The 15,015-nt window shown below is 44.6% G+C and overlaps 1 protein-coding gene across 1 annotated transcript; it reads right to left on the bottom strand.

Annotated features, from left to right (window-relative positions):
- Positions 1–5,923: 5,923 nt before the first annotated feature.
- On the bottom strand, positions 5,924–11,305 carry LOC117424341 (neuronal pentraxin-1-like). The gene is made up of 5 exons (XM_034040582.3): positions 10,748–11,305; positions 9,943–10,150; positions 8,123–8,367; positions 7,646–7,825; positions 5,924–7,083 (listed from the first exon to the last, which is right to left on the bottom strand). The coding sequence occupies exons 1-5, from the start codon at positions 11,171–11,173 to the stop codon at positions 6,862–6,864; spliced, it is 1,281 nt and encodes a 426-aa protein (XP_033896473.3). The 5' UTR covers positions 11,174–11,305; the 3' UTR covers positions 5,924–6,861.
- Between the last annotated feature and the right edge of the window lie 3,710 nt (positions 11,306–15,015).

The raw sequence follows: 15,015 nt of genomic DNA, 5'->3' as shown, positions 1-15,015 counted from the left end.
TTCCAGAGTTCTATATTACATATGCATTAAAGGGGTTAAACAAAATAGTTTTGCCTCTTTGAAGAGTGGCCTGATAGTTGTAGAGAGCTAAAGGGCTGTCACTCAGATCTGGAGAGTGGTCTCCTCCCCCATGTGTCTGGTAGTATAGGAATCGGGATAGGATTGCAGTTGCTGTCAAAGAGGCTTGTTTTGCAGGGTGGGGTGAGGATCTCACATTGACCGTGCTTGTGCTGTTCCAGCTGTTTGCAGGGTGGAAGTGAGGATCTCACACTGACCGTGCTTGTGCTGTTCCAGCTGTTTGCAGGGTGGAGGTGAGGATCTCACACTGACCGTGCTTGTGCTGTTCCAGCTCTTTGCAGGGTGGAGGTGAGGATCTCACACTGACCGTGCTTGTGCTGTTCCAGTTCTTTGCAGGGCAGGGTGAGGATCTCACATTGACTGTGCTTGTGCTGTTCCAGCTCTTTGCAGGGCAGGGTGAGGATCTCACACTGACCGTGCTTGTGCTGTTCCAGCTCTTTGCAGGGCAGGGTGAGGATCTCACACTGACCGTGCTTGTGCTGTTCCAGCTCTTTGCAGGGCAGGGTGAGGATCTCACATTGACCGTGCTTGTGCTGTTCCAGCTCTTTGCAGGGTGGAGGTGAGGATCTCACATTGACCGTGCTTGTGCTGTTCCAGCTCTGTGGCTTTGGTCTTCAGAGCTGCCAGTCCAGCTGCTTTCTTGAGCACCGACACTTAAAACCACTTTTAAACAAACAGGGAAAAGGGGGTCAGTCGCCAGTACGGGTTCCTGCAGCCGCATCGACTGTGCCAGGGGAGGGGGTCTCTCCTTCTCTCTGCTTTCTGACTTGCTGTAAACAGGCTGCAGATAATCATTAAGTGTCTTCTAAATGCCGTGGTGTGTTGTGATGCCACTCACTTACGCAGTAAGATGTTTGAAATCAGGAATAATCTTGAGCTAATTGCACCCACTGGGGGTTGATCGGTGAGTTTTAATGATTGCAATAACCTTCCCGACCTGCGGGGGGCACCGCGGTGGGTATCGGATCCTGCATAAGGACTGGGAAGACTGCTGGTTCTGTTGCAGCTGGGGCTCAATTAAACTGGGCAGCCTGGACAGAGAGAGGTTACGAAAACAACTGATGACCTAGGGTAACCTCTAATCATTGCAAAGAACAAAGCAGACAGGATAAACACAGAGCTCTTCAGAGCAGACACCCCTGTCCTGTACCCCACAAACATTACTGTATTCGGGAAATGTGTGGGTCCCCTGATACACACTCTGCCCCGCTGTCAGTGTCCACAGTTGAAATGCTTTCACTGGTGCAGTGGGGGAGGGGAGGGTGTGTGTGCGTGTCATTGTATCTGTCTGTTGGTTTGGTCATGTCGTTCACTGTCCCGGTAAGGTCGGTGGAGATTGAGTTGGAGTTTGGAATTCATGGAATAGCACTTTTTAATTAGATGCTACAGGAGTACAATAGGCGTTGTTGATCTCTGTTTGCAATGCACTAGTCCCCAGCTGGCAGGTCCCCGATGAACCCGGTGTAGCCCATCGCCCCTTCCCGTACCTCAGCATCCAACCTCAGCTCAGCTCCCCCGATTCTCTGGAGCAGTGCAGCCGAACCTGTGTTCTTTAGGGGTGGAAGAAAAATGACATGACATTTTAATGACAGTAAATGCTTTGTGTAGTTCTGATTCAGCTTGAGCATGGGAAAATATGAGACAACTAAATCTACAGGATTTCTACTGTAGGTCCTGCCTGTGTGTGGGTGTGGGTCTGCAGATGTTCTGGAGTTTTTGGAAGAGAGGGGAGGTTAGGGGGAGGCTGGGAAGAGAATGGCTGACATTTTCTTCCACTCCCCCCCCCCTCTCTGCAGACTCCCCCCTCTCTGCATACTCCCCCCTCTCTGCAGACTCCCCCCCTCTGCAGACTCCCCCCCCTCTCTGCAGACTTCCCCCTCTCTGCAGACTCCCCCCTCTCTGCATACTCCCCCCCCCTCTGCAGACTCCCCCTCTCTGCATACTCCCCCCTCTCTGCAGACTCCCCCCTCTCTGCATACTCCCCCCCTCTGCAGACTCCCCCTCTCTGCATACTCCCCCCCCTCTCTGCATACTCCCCCCCCCTCTCTGCATACCCCCCCCCCTCTGCATACTCCCCCCCCCTCTGCATACTCCCCCCCTCTGCAGACTCCCCGTCTTTGCATACTCCCCCCCCTCTCTGCATACTCCCCCTCTCTCTGCAGACTCCCCCCCCCCATCACAACCAATGGGTTCTAAAGAAATGTAATGCAAAACAAGTCAATTTTCATTCTCATGTCATCATATTGAGGGCCACAAACCGTAAGACATTCCACCAGAGGGCCCTGCCCTGGATTCAGGAACCTCAGCATTTAGAGGTTGATCAAATAAAAACCTGCGTCAGACGATTCCAGTGAAACAGAGCTGGGGTCGTCCAGGGCAAAGACGTCATCCTTCTTTATAATGTGACGGAGGTGCAGTGATTGATGCAGGATATGGGGATGCAGAAACAAAACTGTTTTGAAACTTCCCCTGAAGATTACAAATCTGAATTTTAGATGTGCTGCAGACTGGACAAAATCTATAACCTTCATTCTCAAAAGTGAGCATTTCATGGCCTAAAATTCAACTAGGACTCCACTAAACTGGAGGCAAAAGCAAGTCAAGTAACACACTGTCTATGAGGACAAAGCTATCATTGACTTTAAATCCAGTTCATGTTCCTCACCATTGGGCTGCACCGCATCCCTGTTCCTAAACTCGAATGACCAGCTTGACAGTTTCTTTTGTGCCTCATCTCAAACCATGAGGTCACACCACTTCCCAGTATCCAACCACTAAACTACACTGCCTCTCAGTCCCTCAGCACTAACCACTAGGCTTCACTTCCTCAGCTCTGTCCACTAAAGCACACCGCCAGGCTAAACTGAATGCTTTCTGTCCTGTGTTTAAAGGTTATTGCTCCTCTGATGCTGGGCCGGCTCTCTGCAGCGATTACTTAGCTAATGATTTCTGCCTGCTTGCTATTTATATATTTTTTTCATGCATTTTTTATTTGGACATCAGTCGTGATCTGTGTTTGTAAAGATGCAGTAACTACAAAATGTTAATTTGATGATCTATAAAAAGTTCAACAGAACAATTGGGTCTATCTTAACTTGAAAGCTTATGGGATGGGAGCACTTATTCCTCAACATTAAAAGTGTGTGTGCTTTTTAAAAAAAATGTAGTGCTGGATAACTCATCAGCAGACGAGGTATTAAACTCACATTTTCAGCAGCTGGTGGGGGGGGGGGGGGGGGGGGTCCTATTGACGACCTTCCAGGTGCAGCCCTGATTTCGATTTGGGGATAATTAGATCAGCGGCGAGTCCCAGGCTGAGTGGCAGAGTTGGGATGACGTCAGAGGTGTCGTCTGCAATACATCCAGTAGCACACAGATCTCAGCAGGGACTGCGTTCCTCAGATTCAGGAGGCTCATGATTCAGAGCACTGGCCTGATTAACAGCTGGGATTGTGAGCAGGCAGCTCCCGGCTGGGACTTCTCAAAGTGGAAATGGGTCACTTGAATCCGCAGCACTTGGGGATTTGCTGAGCTCCCTGTATTTAACAGTGTAGGGGCACTGACAGTCATTTAAAGACGTACAGGCTTCTGCAGCACACCAAATTACTGCTCCAAGTAAAAATAGTGTTTCAACTTGCGTTGAAGACCACAGTTATAAAACTACGGAAATGACTGACGTGGTGACTGGTCCTGCAGTGTCACTGTGTTCTGGGCTTAATAGCCTAATTAGGGCTTTAATTGGTTTATGGTTGGAAGAGTTACCTGGACTATCAGTGTGAATGCTGCCTGCTCCTGATCCAGCCTCTAATGGGCTCCAGAGATTTAGGCCAGGTCTCAAAACATGTAATAGTTGAAACACAGTATGTGCAGGGCTGGGGACTTGGGGGTATTTATAGATTTGGTTTCATTAATATCACACCGAGAGATCCATATATTGGGAATGAAGTAGAGGTTAGTGACAGCAGTGTCTTGAAACGGAAAATGGGAGCTGTACAAGAGAGAATGGAAGAGGACAGAGAAGGCGAGCCCTGGAAATCCAGCACCTCCTAGGGTGCAGATTAGAATGCACTGCTGCTTTCCTCTGCTGGTAAGTGGAGCTGTGCTTGGAGCTGCTATTGCTGTGTGAATACCTCCTGCTCTCCCTGCTGGGAGAGTTGTAAATCACCTGGAAAACCAGAGCGCTGGGACTCACTGCTGCAGATACAGGAGATCTGATATACCTGCATGTGCTACATTTCAAACATGCTTTAACAAACAGCATGCAGGAACAGAAAGCCTGAACTGAAAGCATTTCTACTACGATACAGAGTGGCAGTGCAGCCGTGCCTTGCTGATAGCCTTCCATAGATGTATCTTGTTTAGCAGTGCAGCTTCCAATCAGCCCCCATCTACTGACAAAATCTGCATTTATTATCCTCCAAGCAGTAACACCATCTCTGTGGTTTAACCAGGGAGAATCTCCTGTTACATCATGTCGAAGACGAAGAGCTAAACCAGTGTTTAAAAATCTATTTCAGCGGCATGAATACAGAAGATTAATTTTTTTTTTTCCTGTGCACCTGCAGGCTGTTACAGTACAAGCGATTAGATAGCAGGTCACTGAGAAGGTGATTTCCAGGAGAACAGGCTGAGGAAGTGAAAGGTTTCATTGGCTGAGAGCCGAGTTACACAGCCCCCCCCCCCCCCGTGTTATTGCAGTTTAATGGCTCGCTGTGCATCCTGCTGAGTGACTGCACTAATGTTTGCACACCTCAGAATTGGATTCCCATCAATGCGGCTGCTGTAGATCTACCAGCAGTTTGACAGGCTGAGGAATGGGGCCCCTCCTCCAGCCGCAGCTGTGCCTGCAGTGGGTCCCGCAATGGGAATGGGGTCTCTTCTTCCTGTGCTGGTATCGGACGGTTCTCATTGCTGGCAGTGGCATGCAGGCTGTGCACGCTGAGCTGGGTTGGGTTCTTGCACTTGCTGTTAGAAGCATTCCAAGAAGCATCAAAGGGTGTTAATGGAATTATAATGTCTGCACATGTGTGAGGGGAGCACAAAAAGGAGACTTTTATAACCAAAAAACAACCCCCACTGAAACTCAGACACAATCACTTTTGCATCGCAGTTCATAGCGGCATCTTACATTCAATTGTAACTTTATTTATTTTTTAAATTTCTGGCAGTCGTAGCATCTCCCGCTTGTCCCTCGGATTGACAGGGCACATTATCCCTCTCAATGAAGGAGTGGAGTCCAGCTGTGGAGACAGGCTGCGGGCCATGTGCGTCAAGGTCACACCAAAAATATCACTACTGCTATAAATAATAAATGTACAACAGAATTTTAATAATAATAATAATAATAATAATAATAATAATAATAATAATAATAATAATAATTGACTAATTCTGAATTTGCAGTAGTTGTTTTTCTGAAAGGTCTGAAAAACATCCTGGACAAAACATAATCTACACTGCTTCGCACGCACACACACACACACACACGCACTCACGCACACCCATACACACACACACACACTCACACACACATGCACACATGCACACCCTCACGCACTCACACTCTCACGCACACTCACTATCGTTAAGCTGAGTTGGATTTCATCTCCTGGCTCCCGTATCTGAGCTGCAGTCTCTTCATGCAATGCTTTCATACTCAAAGTGTTTGATCCTCTGATACAAGTTGAAATGCATCTGGTCTTTTGTCATGGAACTTTTTTTTTTTATTATTTTCTTTCCCCTCCATTTCTCTATTCCTGTGTCACTCCTGCTCAATTTATTCCTCTGTCATTCTCTCACTCTCATTCTCTCTCGAATCCCCAACCACAAGAAGGACACTGTGTGCTAATATATCACAATTTTATTACAAAATTTAAATTTGATAGTCTTTCAGTGTTGCCATGCTTTGAGCATATAACAATACAGTAAAAAACCAACCCCACAAGGACAGTGCGAGCAGATCTGGTGATGCTGCTGCTGTTCCATTTTTCTTTCATGCTGTTTTTGTAGATAACATTCCTAATACAGAGTACAAACACCATGGCCTTGAACACGTTGCTTTGAATACATTTATTAATAAATATCAATAATAATAAAAAATAAAAAACATTTGCAAATTAAAACAAATGTGCTGAATTTTTTGTACCAGCCCAAGGCACCCAGGCTTTAAACTTAGTTGGCAATTAAACTTCATTACAGCATAAACACAGAAAGCTAATAAAAAGCAAGTCAGCAAATTAATATCAAGTCAATCTCACTTAGTCCTCGCATCAACCTTTCGTCTTCTGGTTCACATTTCATTCACAGTGCAAGTCCTAGGGGAAAAAATTGAGAAGTGATCACGGCTGACTAACACAACACTGCCTGTCACACGATCGATAGGAAACGAGGGGAAGAAGCCCGGCCTTGCTGTTGATTAGCTGTCCAGGATAAGGCGTGTAGCTGCCCAGCTTCTCCTCCAATAGGGTTGACAGAGCCCTCGGTTTGGAACTCCGCTCACCAGCAGAAGTGCTTACAGTTCAAAAGGAGGAGGCGTCTTTAGTCACAAGTTTCCAAGACAAAAAAAAAAAGTGATTTTCTTATGTCAAAAAAAAATCTTTCTTTGCACTTAAATCCATTTATATATATATATATATATATATATATATATATATATATATATATATATATATATATATATATATATATATATATGAATTCCCGATTTAAAAAAAAAAAAGTAAGTAAGGAGGACACTAAAGCCGGGAGAGATGCTGCTGTCCTGCTTTCTGCTTGTGCTGCAGCTCAGTTGATCTGACGGCATGCTTCAAAAGTCCACTTGGTGGCGCCTCCATAGACGTCAACGTTGCTCTCGGCCCAGGAGATGACATTCCCCACCAGGGCTTTGCTGTTGCAGGTGGCCAGGTTGTAGATCTCGCCTGAGGAAAGCTTCCTGTCCCAGATATTGAAGTTAGCCAGCTCGCCCACGAACGCCTGTGTGGCGTCGAACCCTCCGCCCAGCGTGTCCTGGGAAAATGAAGGAATGATTACAAAACCTCTTGGAGTGTGTGCATGAGCATCCTCAATTACTCACTTAACACAAGCTCTGGTCTCATCAATACATCAATTCATTTTACTTTCATTAGTGTAACTGGCTCTGAAGAATGGTGACAGACAAAGAGACAGAGAGGGAGGGAGAGACAGAGACAGAGAGAGACAAAGATAGAGAGGGAGGGAGGGAGAGACAGAGAGAGAGACAGGCAGAGAGAGAGAGCTTCAGATGCGGCTCCATTAAGTCAATGGGCTCTTCTGAAGTGGGTAATCCTGATTTAGTGCCTCGCTCTCTTCATCCCATTAGAAAACTAACACCATAAAAAATGTCCATGGCTACAGCTATCTGCATTCCTGCCACCAGCCCTAACCTCAGTGTGCTAGCTAGCCTTTATAGACATGGCCTTGGTAATATTGAAAGCTCTGCTACAGATCATAGACGTTCCTGTTCCTGCTGATATGATGGGAGTCAAGAAGAGGGACCGTCCCGCCTCCAGAGGGACAGTTGGCATGTGATAGGTGGACAGGTTGTGGTTACCTGTTCTTGACCCAGCACCAGGACTCCCTGTGGCTTGATTGGATGGTAGGGGGCCAGGTTCTCCCCGTTTCCCCGTAGCACGCCGTCCTGGAACGCCTCCCACACGCCATCGCGCGTGGTCCAGGTGATGCAGATGTGATGCCACTTCCCGTCTTTAACCACAAACGGCAACTTCGCCACCTGTGCGGGAGGGAGAAGGGGCGGGGTTAGAACGCGCGTATAGAAAGAAACAACCAAAAGCTCAAATATGGTTCTGTAGCATACGAAAACACAGAACGCGTACAGCCTAGAGACTCCTTCTGAGTACTCAATGTATTTAAACCGGGCCATACATAACAATATTGCACGATTCGTCTAATATCACTGATAGTTTAGCCTGTCTAATGCAAACATTAACGTATCGAGGGAAATCAAATCCCTGTTTTCCCCTGTAAGTGTGCCGTATGTTGCGTCAATGAGATCCTGCAAGAAGCCCACCTTGTCGTTAATAAGTATCTCCATGGGGTTGTCTCCCCACTCGATCAGCACTAACTCGTTGGCTTGCCCCGGGACTGCATAGGAGAAAGGCGTGCCCAAGCCGGGGGAGGCGCTGGATTTGATCCACATGCACACTGTGAAGGAGTACATCTCGGGCAGGCTCTTCTTCACCTTCGCATACATGTAGTTAGTCCTCAGGAGGAACGTCAGCTGGAACTTATCGGCGGGGCGGTTCTCTTTCTGACCTGACAAAGACGTAAATACATCGGAACATTCATTCTGACAAGAGTCTCCATCACAACAATCACATGAAGAACATTTAGAAAATGTCAAGGTCATGGTTATTTTGCTCACAGTTCTTTTATTTATGTATTTATTTTTAATTGATTTTAATTGTATAAATATTAAAGCGACAGTTGCGGTTATTGCACTTCCCAGTGAAATTTGTGATATGTGGTGCTAATAATAATAATAATAATAATAATAATAATAATAATAATAATAATAATAATAATAATTTCTATAAATATTGATCAGTATGTTGTGCTCGAGTAGGTTAAGCACGCCTGTAGATAATCGATGCTGGCACGCTTCCTGATGTTTTCATGCAGTCTACATACATTTTCTGTCCTAGATGTTTTAGAGTTGCCTCTGTTGTTGTGGTTTTATTATACCATCTGCTTTCATAAGTGGAGGAGGCTTTGTGGTCCAGTGGCTAAAGAAAAGGGCTTGTAACCAGAAAGTCCCCGGTTCAAATCCAAGCTTACTCACTGACTCACTCTGTGACCTTGAGCAAGTCACTCAACCTCCTTGTGCTGCGTCTTTCGGGTGAGACGTTGTTGTAAATGACTCTGTAGCTGATGCACAGTTCACACACCCTAGTCCCTTGGATAAAGGTGTCTGCTAAATAACCAAATAACAAAGTGTGCTGAATCTCAGTTATATAACGAGCAGTGGGATGCTTTATCAAGCTTACCGCACGCCAATAGCCCATTCTGCAGTACGATACTCTATTAATCGCATGGGTGGTGCTGAGGGAATAACGCTCTCTCTCCCCCTCTGACACTCTCCTTTGATTCTTACTGTAACGAGAGGAGCTCTATAAACGGTAATCAATCATCTAAAGGCATGGAGTGAACAGACCTGCTTCAATGGGCATCATTAGACGTCCTGCTGAAGTTTGAGAAACAGAAAGCGCTAACGGGGCAGAAATACTCTCCCGAGGTCATTCTACAAAACGAGTCGCTGCTGGATTTGGATAAGAATGTTATTATATCAGCCGCATTAGATAGAAGCTGAATTATTTTTTTTAAAACTCGTATCATAGCAAACCAAAAAATGAATAAAATCTTGTAAAAAAGACGAACGAGGGTCTGCGGACGGTTTATAATGTATTAATGTAGAACGGGATATGCAAAGCAATGCAGTTCTCTCTCCTGCGACAATGGGAGATTGGTGACACTGGAAGAGAGTGTTTGTGCGCGTTGAATGGCATATTAAAAATAACTATACTTTTTAAAAATCCATTTTGAAAAAAAGACATTCAATATTTAATTTTAACGATATCGGTAATGTAAAACAGGCAGTATACTCACACATCGCCTCCTTCAGTTATCTCAAATTCATAACGCTCAAGCGCCGAAGTGAATGCAGCACACACGGTTTCGAGTCTCATCACTTTAATCATGCTACAGTTCCCTTTGCAAACGTTGTTCTTACACACAAGACACGCTGCAGCAAACATTAGAAACACACGCTTTTCCCTAACCCCAACCAAACAGCGGGGCTGTACTTTGTATTGCACGGTAGAGTAAACTCACCCTTCTCCAGGTCGCTGATCCTGTGGTGCAGGGATGTGAGCGTGGAGTCCACCTTCACTCTCTGCTCCGTCTCGTTCTTCTGCCCGGGCTTGCTTTCCTCCATGCTGTTCACACGGGACAGCACCTGCTTCTCTAGATCCTCGATTTTATTCTGGAGTAGATCTTTCAGGTTGTTAGCTTGGGCTGAATTGTTGTTCCTGCTGAATTGCTGAAATACAATAGTAAATATATAAAAATAAATTATTCATATATATATATATATATATATATATATATATATATATATATATATATATATATATATATATATATATATATATATATATATATATATATATAATTCGATTTGAAAAAGACACTTTGCTCCCGTTTCTCACTAGACCTATAATCACGCTGTATATCACGTAGGACGCTGTAGTGTTAAGACCAGCTTAAGTTATTTAACGCTTATTGTCTAAGAGTGTTTACTGTGAGCTGTGAGCTGCATGAAGTCTAATTGTGTCTAAGTTGAGCTGCATGCCCTGGCTAGGGTTCACTATGCAGGTTCATTGAAATACCCGCGGAGATAAAAATAAATAAATAAAAGGGAAATGGTAGCGATGTGCAAGTTAACAGCATCAGAGCCAGTGTACGCGATTGTAACTCTAAAAACATGCAACATATTAAAACGCATTGGTGCAGATTGTGATACGTCTCTTAATCGTATCTGAAGCTCAAGTGGCGATACTGTATAGATCAGAAATAAAACAACAACACAAAACTCGCTCGCTTCTGTACCAGCCTAACCACAGCCGCGGGGACATACCTCCAGGTTTTCTAGCCGCTGTTTGAGTGACTGTAAAGTTTGACTCAGCTGGTTTAACGTATCTGCTGGAGTCCTCGATACATCCCCCATAGTGTTCTTGCCCGTCTCTTTTCTCCTCGAACCCGGGTCTGTTATACTCTGACTCTCGCATCGGCTCAGCTTGGCTGTCAGCTCCCGAATCGTTTCTTTTTGGTTCATGATAGTCTCCTTCTGCTGCAGGACCGTCTCCCTCAGCTGCAGGACCGTGGTCTTCAGGTCCTCCGCCGGCCCGCTGTTCTGCATGGTAGCCGCACACATGTCCATATCTGCCGGCACAGAAGTACAAATAAACCGGGCCTGACCGAAATCTTGAGACGACCCAAGATCGAGGAGGAAGAAAGTCAGAAGAAAAAGTTTCCAAGAGACCCCCGATATCATGGTTCGCATTGTGTGTGTGTGTGTCTTTGGCTGCGTGGTAGCGGTGGAGCAGTGAACGCTTTTCTTAGGCGCTGTTATTCACGGCAGGTGTGTTCAGCACCTGGGAGCTGTCCACTGAAGTTCTGATTTCTTCGCAGCGAGCGCCTTCCTTATATAGCGCTGAGGAGGAGCGCAGAGGCACCGCGTCACAGTGGGACGAACCACACTCCAGTCCAATCGCCGCCTCCCCATTCATAAGGTGGACAGAGCCCGTCATCATCCTGGCCAGAACCGGGGTATGGTGTATTTCATCGAGTCTTCACTGTTTTTTTTTAAACCGCGGATTGTTTTAATATTTAGATGCGTTTTGAAGATGTTTTGTAATTAAGATACACGTTGACTGTTGTAGATTTGCATGTTTGTTGAAATCCCTTTAAGCTCCCGGTCTGAGGGTTCAGTTCTGATAGTAAAATAAATATATTTCTATTAGAGTATAATGACAACAGTAGATTCTCTGCTGTGGATTGTACTGAAGTTAGTGCCAGGGGGTTAACATGGCTACATAACATATTTAGGACAGCAGTGTGGAGTAGTGGTCAGGGCTCTGGACTCTTGACCGGAGGGTCGTGGGTTTAATCCCAGGTGGGGGGACACTGTTGCTGTACCTTTGAGCAAGGTATTTTACCTAGATTGCTCCAGTAAAAACCCAACTGTATAAATGGGTAATTGTATGTAAAAATAATGTGATATCTTGTAACAATTGTAAGTCGCCCTGGATAAAGGCGTCTGCTAAGAAAAAAATAATAAAATAAATAACATTTTCACTGAGCAACAGCACACTGTGTTAAATGTATTATGTTGCCCTTTATAAGAAATTTAAGAAAACAAAATTGTTTTTTTTTTTTTTTTTTTGCAAAAGTCCTGGGTTACTTGAAGTCGTTCTGGTTACAGTTCTGCTTTCTTTTTGTATAATACCTCCTTTTATACATCAATGATATATCATGTCTTTGGAGAACAGACCTTTGTTATGTAATGTCGTTATCTGGTAATGCTGGTGTAGCCGATTCTTCATCGGACAGTAAAATGGAGCTTCCAGTACAGTACTGTACGACTGCCGCGGTGTTGCTTAGACCGCTTGTAAACCAATATTAAACATAGATCTTGACAGTTAATAAACAGTGTTAATTTAATTGTTTTAGGCTATAATTTTGACACCAAAAGCGTGCTTTACATGTTACCAAAAAGAAAGTATTTACAGTATATGAACATGTGGTAATTCGCCGGCAGCATTACAACGCAATGATTTAGTGTTAAATGGATTCTCACACTGTTTGTTTATACTGACATAGCCTAATATTAAAACGAAGATGAGTTTATCATCCCGCTAAAAAAGTACCCTCCCGGCCCACCTTAAGCAAAGCCCCGCTTGGCAGCCCCCCCCCCCCCCCCCCCCCGAAGCATCCTTCCTTTCCAGTCACTTTAGCCCCTTACTGCCAGCGCTGCACTGCTTGTTTTAGCCTCTCATTTCCTACACAGTAGATTGAGCTGCACCCACACACCACTGCTCGATGCAAAACAATAAACTAATACCACAAACATCCGAGTACGTCAAGACGTTCACCCAAGATGACACATACACAATAATACTTAAAAAGAAAAACATATCTTAAATTCTACAGGCCTCCGTGATAACCATGTAGCTCGTTCTTAAGCCATTAAAATGTGGGTCTTCTTTAGCAATAATAAAGTCCAGTTCTTTTTTTATTTCAAGAAATACAGCAGCCTGGAACACCAAGTCGTCTCGACTCTGAAAGGAGATCGATATATATATATATATATATATATATATATATATATATATATATATATATATATATATATATATATATATATAACTGAGTATTTCTCTCGATGTGCTCCAGGCGTCTGCAGTGCTAGTATTCTTGCAGGTGAAGACTTCCAGTGTAACAAGAGAAATCATTCAAATGTAATACCTCTCATGGATCTACACTACTGAAGTACTTATGTAACGCCTCTCAGGTTGAGAGTATTGAAGTGATTAATGACTGTAAACAAACTAAAACAATGCGGTGGGTGATGTTGCTGTGGGTGATGTTGCTGTGAGTAATTTTGCTGTGAGTGATGTTGCTGTAGGGATGTTGCTGTAGGAATGTTGTTGTGAGTGATATTGCTGTAGGGATGTTGCTGTAGGGATGTTGCTGTGAGGGATGTTGCTGTGAGGGATGTTGGTGTGGGGATGTTGCTGTGAGGGATGTTGGTGTGGGGATGTTGCTGTAGGGATGTTTCTGTAAGTGACGTTGGTGTGGGGATGTTGCTGTGATTGACGTTGCTGTAGGGATGTTGCTGTGATTGACGTTGCTGTAGGGATGTTGCTGTAGGGATGTTGCTGTGATTGACGTTGCTGTAGGGATGTTGCGTGAGTGACGTCGGTGCACACTGTGCACAGGTTATTGATTCACACACCGTGTATCACATGGTGTATCACATGCGTTACATATAAAATGTAACGCATTTGCATTTTGATACATTCCTAACGAGCTTTCTCAACAGAGGAAAAAAAAACCCTGAGTGCACATTGCTTTCCATTAATCACCGTTTTCTTGGGTCTGCTCCAAGCAGGGGCTTGCTCTGTGTGTTTAAAACACACTCTTATTTGGTGCATCCATCAAAAACTGACATTTATGTAAAGTCTTTTTTATGAACTGAGTAGACGCGTGCGGTGCGTGCCTCTTGGGAAGGGTGATGGGGCTCCTGGGTTAGTTTTTATTTCAGGGGGGGAGTTACTGCATTTCACCGCAGTTCTGCTGCTGCAGGAGAGTCTCCAGTTTATCGGGGAGAGAATCCCCTCCTCTTTTCGTTGACATGTAGCGAGGGATTGCACTGATTTGTGAAGGGCAGCACGGGGATGTGGAGCCTGGCGATACAGAACAGTTAGGATCAAAACAGACTGCTCTGGGAGTTGGCGTATTGATATTTAAAAAGAAAAGAAAAGAAAAGAAAAGAGTCCTTTGCGTTTATCAAATGTCATACATGTAATAGATATTTCCCACCCGGTTGAAAGCTTTATATAATGTCCTACTAGCGCATTTTATCAGTTGTTGACGTCAGTGTTTTTTTAAATCAGCTTTTGATCTCGAGTTCAAATGTGCCTTTGAGGGGATCGGATACTGGGCGGAGGATTAAGTGATGAATTGCTGCGTGGAATCAAAGCCAATCTACTGATGATTGGGGGAAACTCTGAGTTGCAGAAACAGCCGCGCACCGCAGCAAAAATCTGCAAACTCGTTAAATCGCTGGCAGATGCAATTTCAGATTTGAGAGTGAACTGCTCCGACCATTTGATTACACGCTCCCCTAACGAATGCAGTCCGATCGGAGCACAACGGTAGAATGAGCTGCAGGGCTCCGTCAGCGGCTCTAGAATGCATGGTTCCTACTTGGAACGTCCCGCCCCCGATGGTTCTGTCTATAACCCTTCAGTGTGCCGGCTATTATTATCTATTTCTTAGCAGACGCCCTAGACAATAAGAGAGATTGCTGGAAGTAGCAACGAGATTCAGTTTATGTATTTTTTATACATCTGGCACGCTCTGTATTATAGTCACTGCCTCTGCATCTCCTGAATAATATATCCGCTGATAAGAAAACGTTCAGTCTAATTACAAAGCTCGATAACTATAAGTTTTCATATAGGCACCGTGCTATTATTATTATTATTATTATTATTATTATTATTATTATTATTATTGAAAATCCATTTGTAAGGCTGATGATTTGAACTGTGCTGCTATAGATAACATAAATGAAAGGCAGCAGCTCTGAACGGTGAAGGCACCTGTTGAGTTGATGCA

This window comes from Acipenser ruthenus, chromosome 19 (genome assembly GCF_902713425.1).
Source record: "Acipenser ruthenus chromosome 19, fAciRut3.2 maternal haplotype, whole genome shotgun sequence".
NCBI classification, from domain to species: domain Eukaryota; kingdom Metazoa; phylum Chordata; class Actinopteri; order Acipenseriformes; family Acipenseridae; genus Acipenser; species Acipenser ruthenus.
Note: the sequence above shows the minus strand (reverse complement) of the source record. Positions and strands in the feature narration are given on the sequence as shown.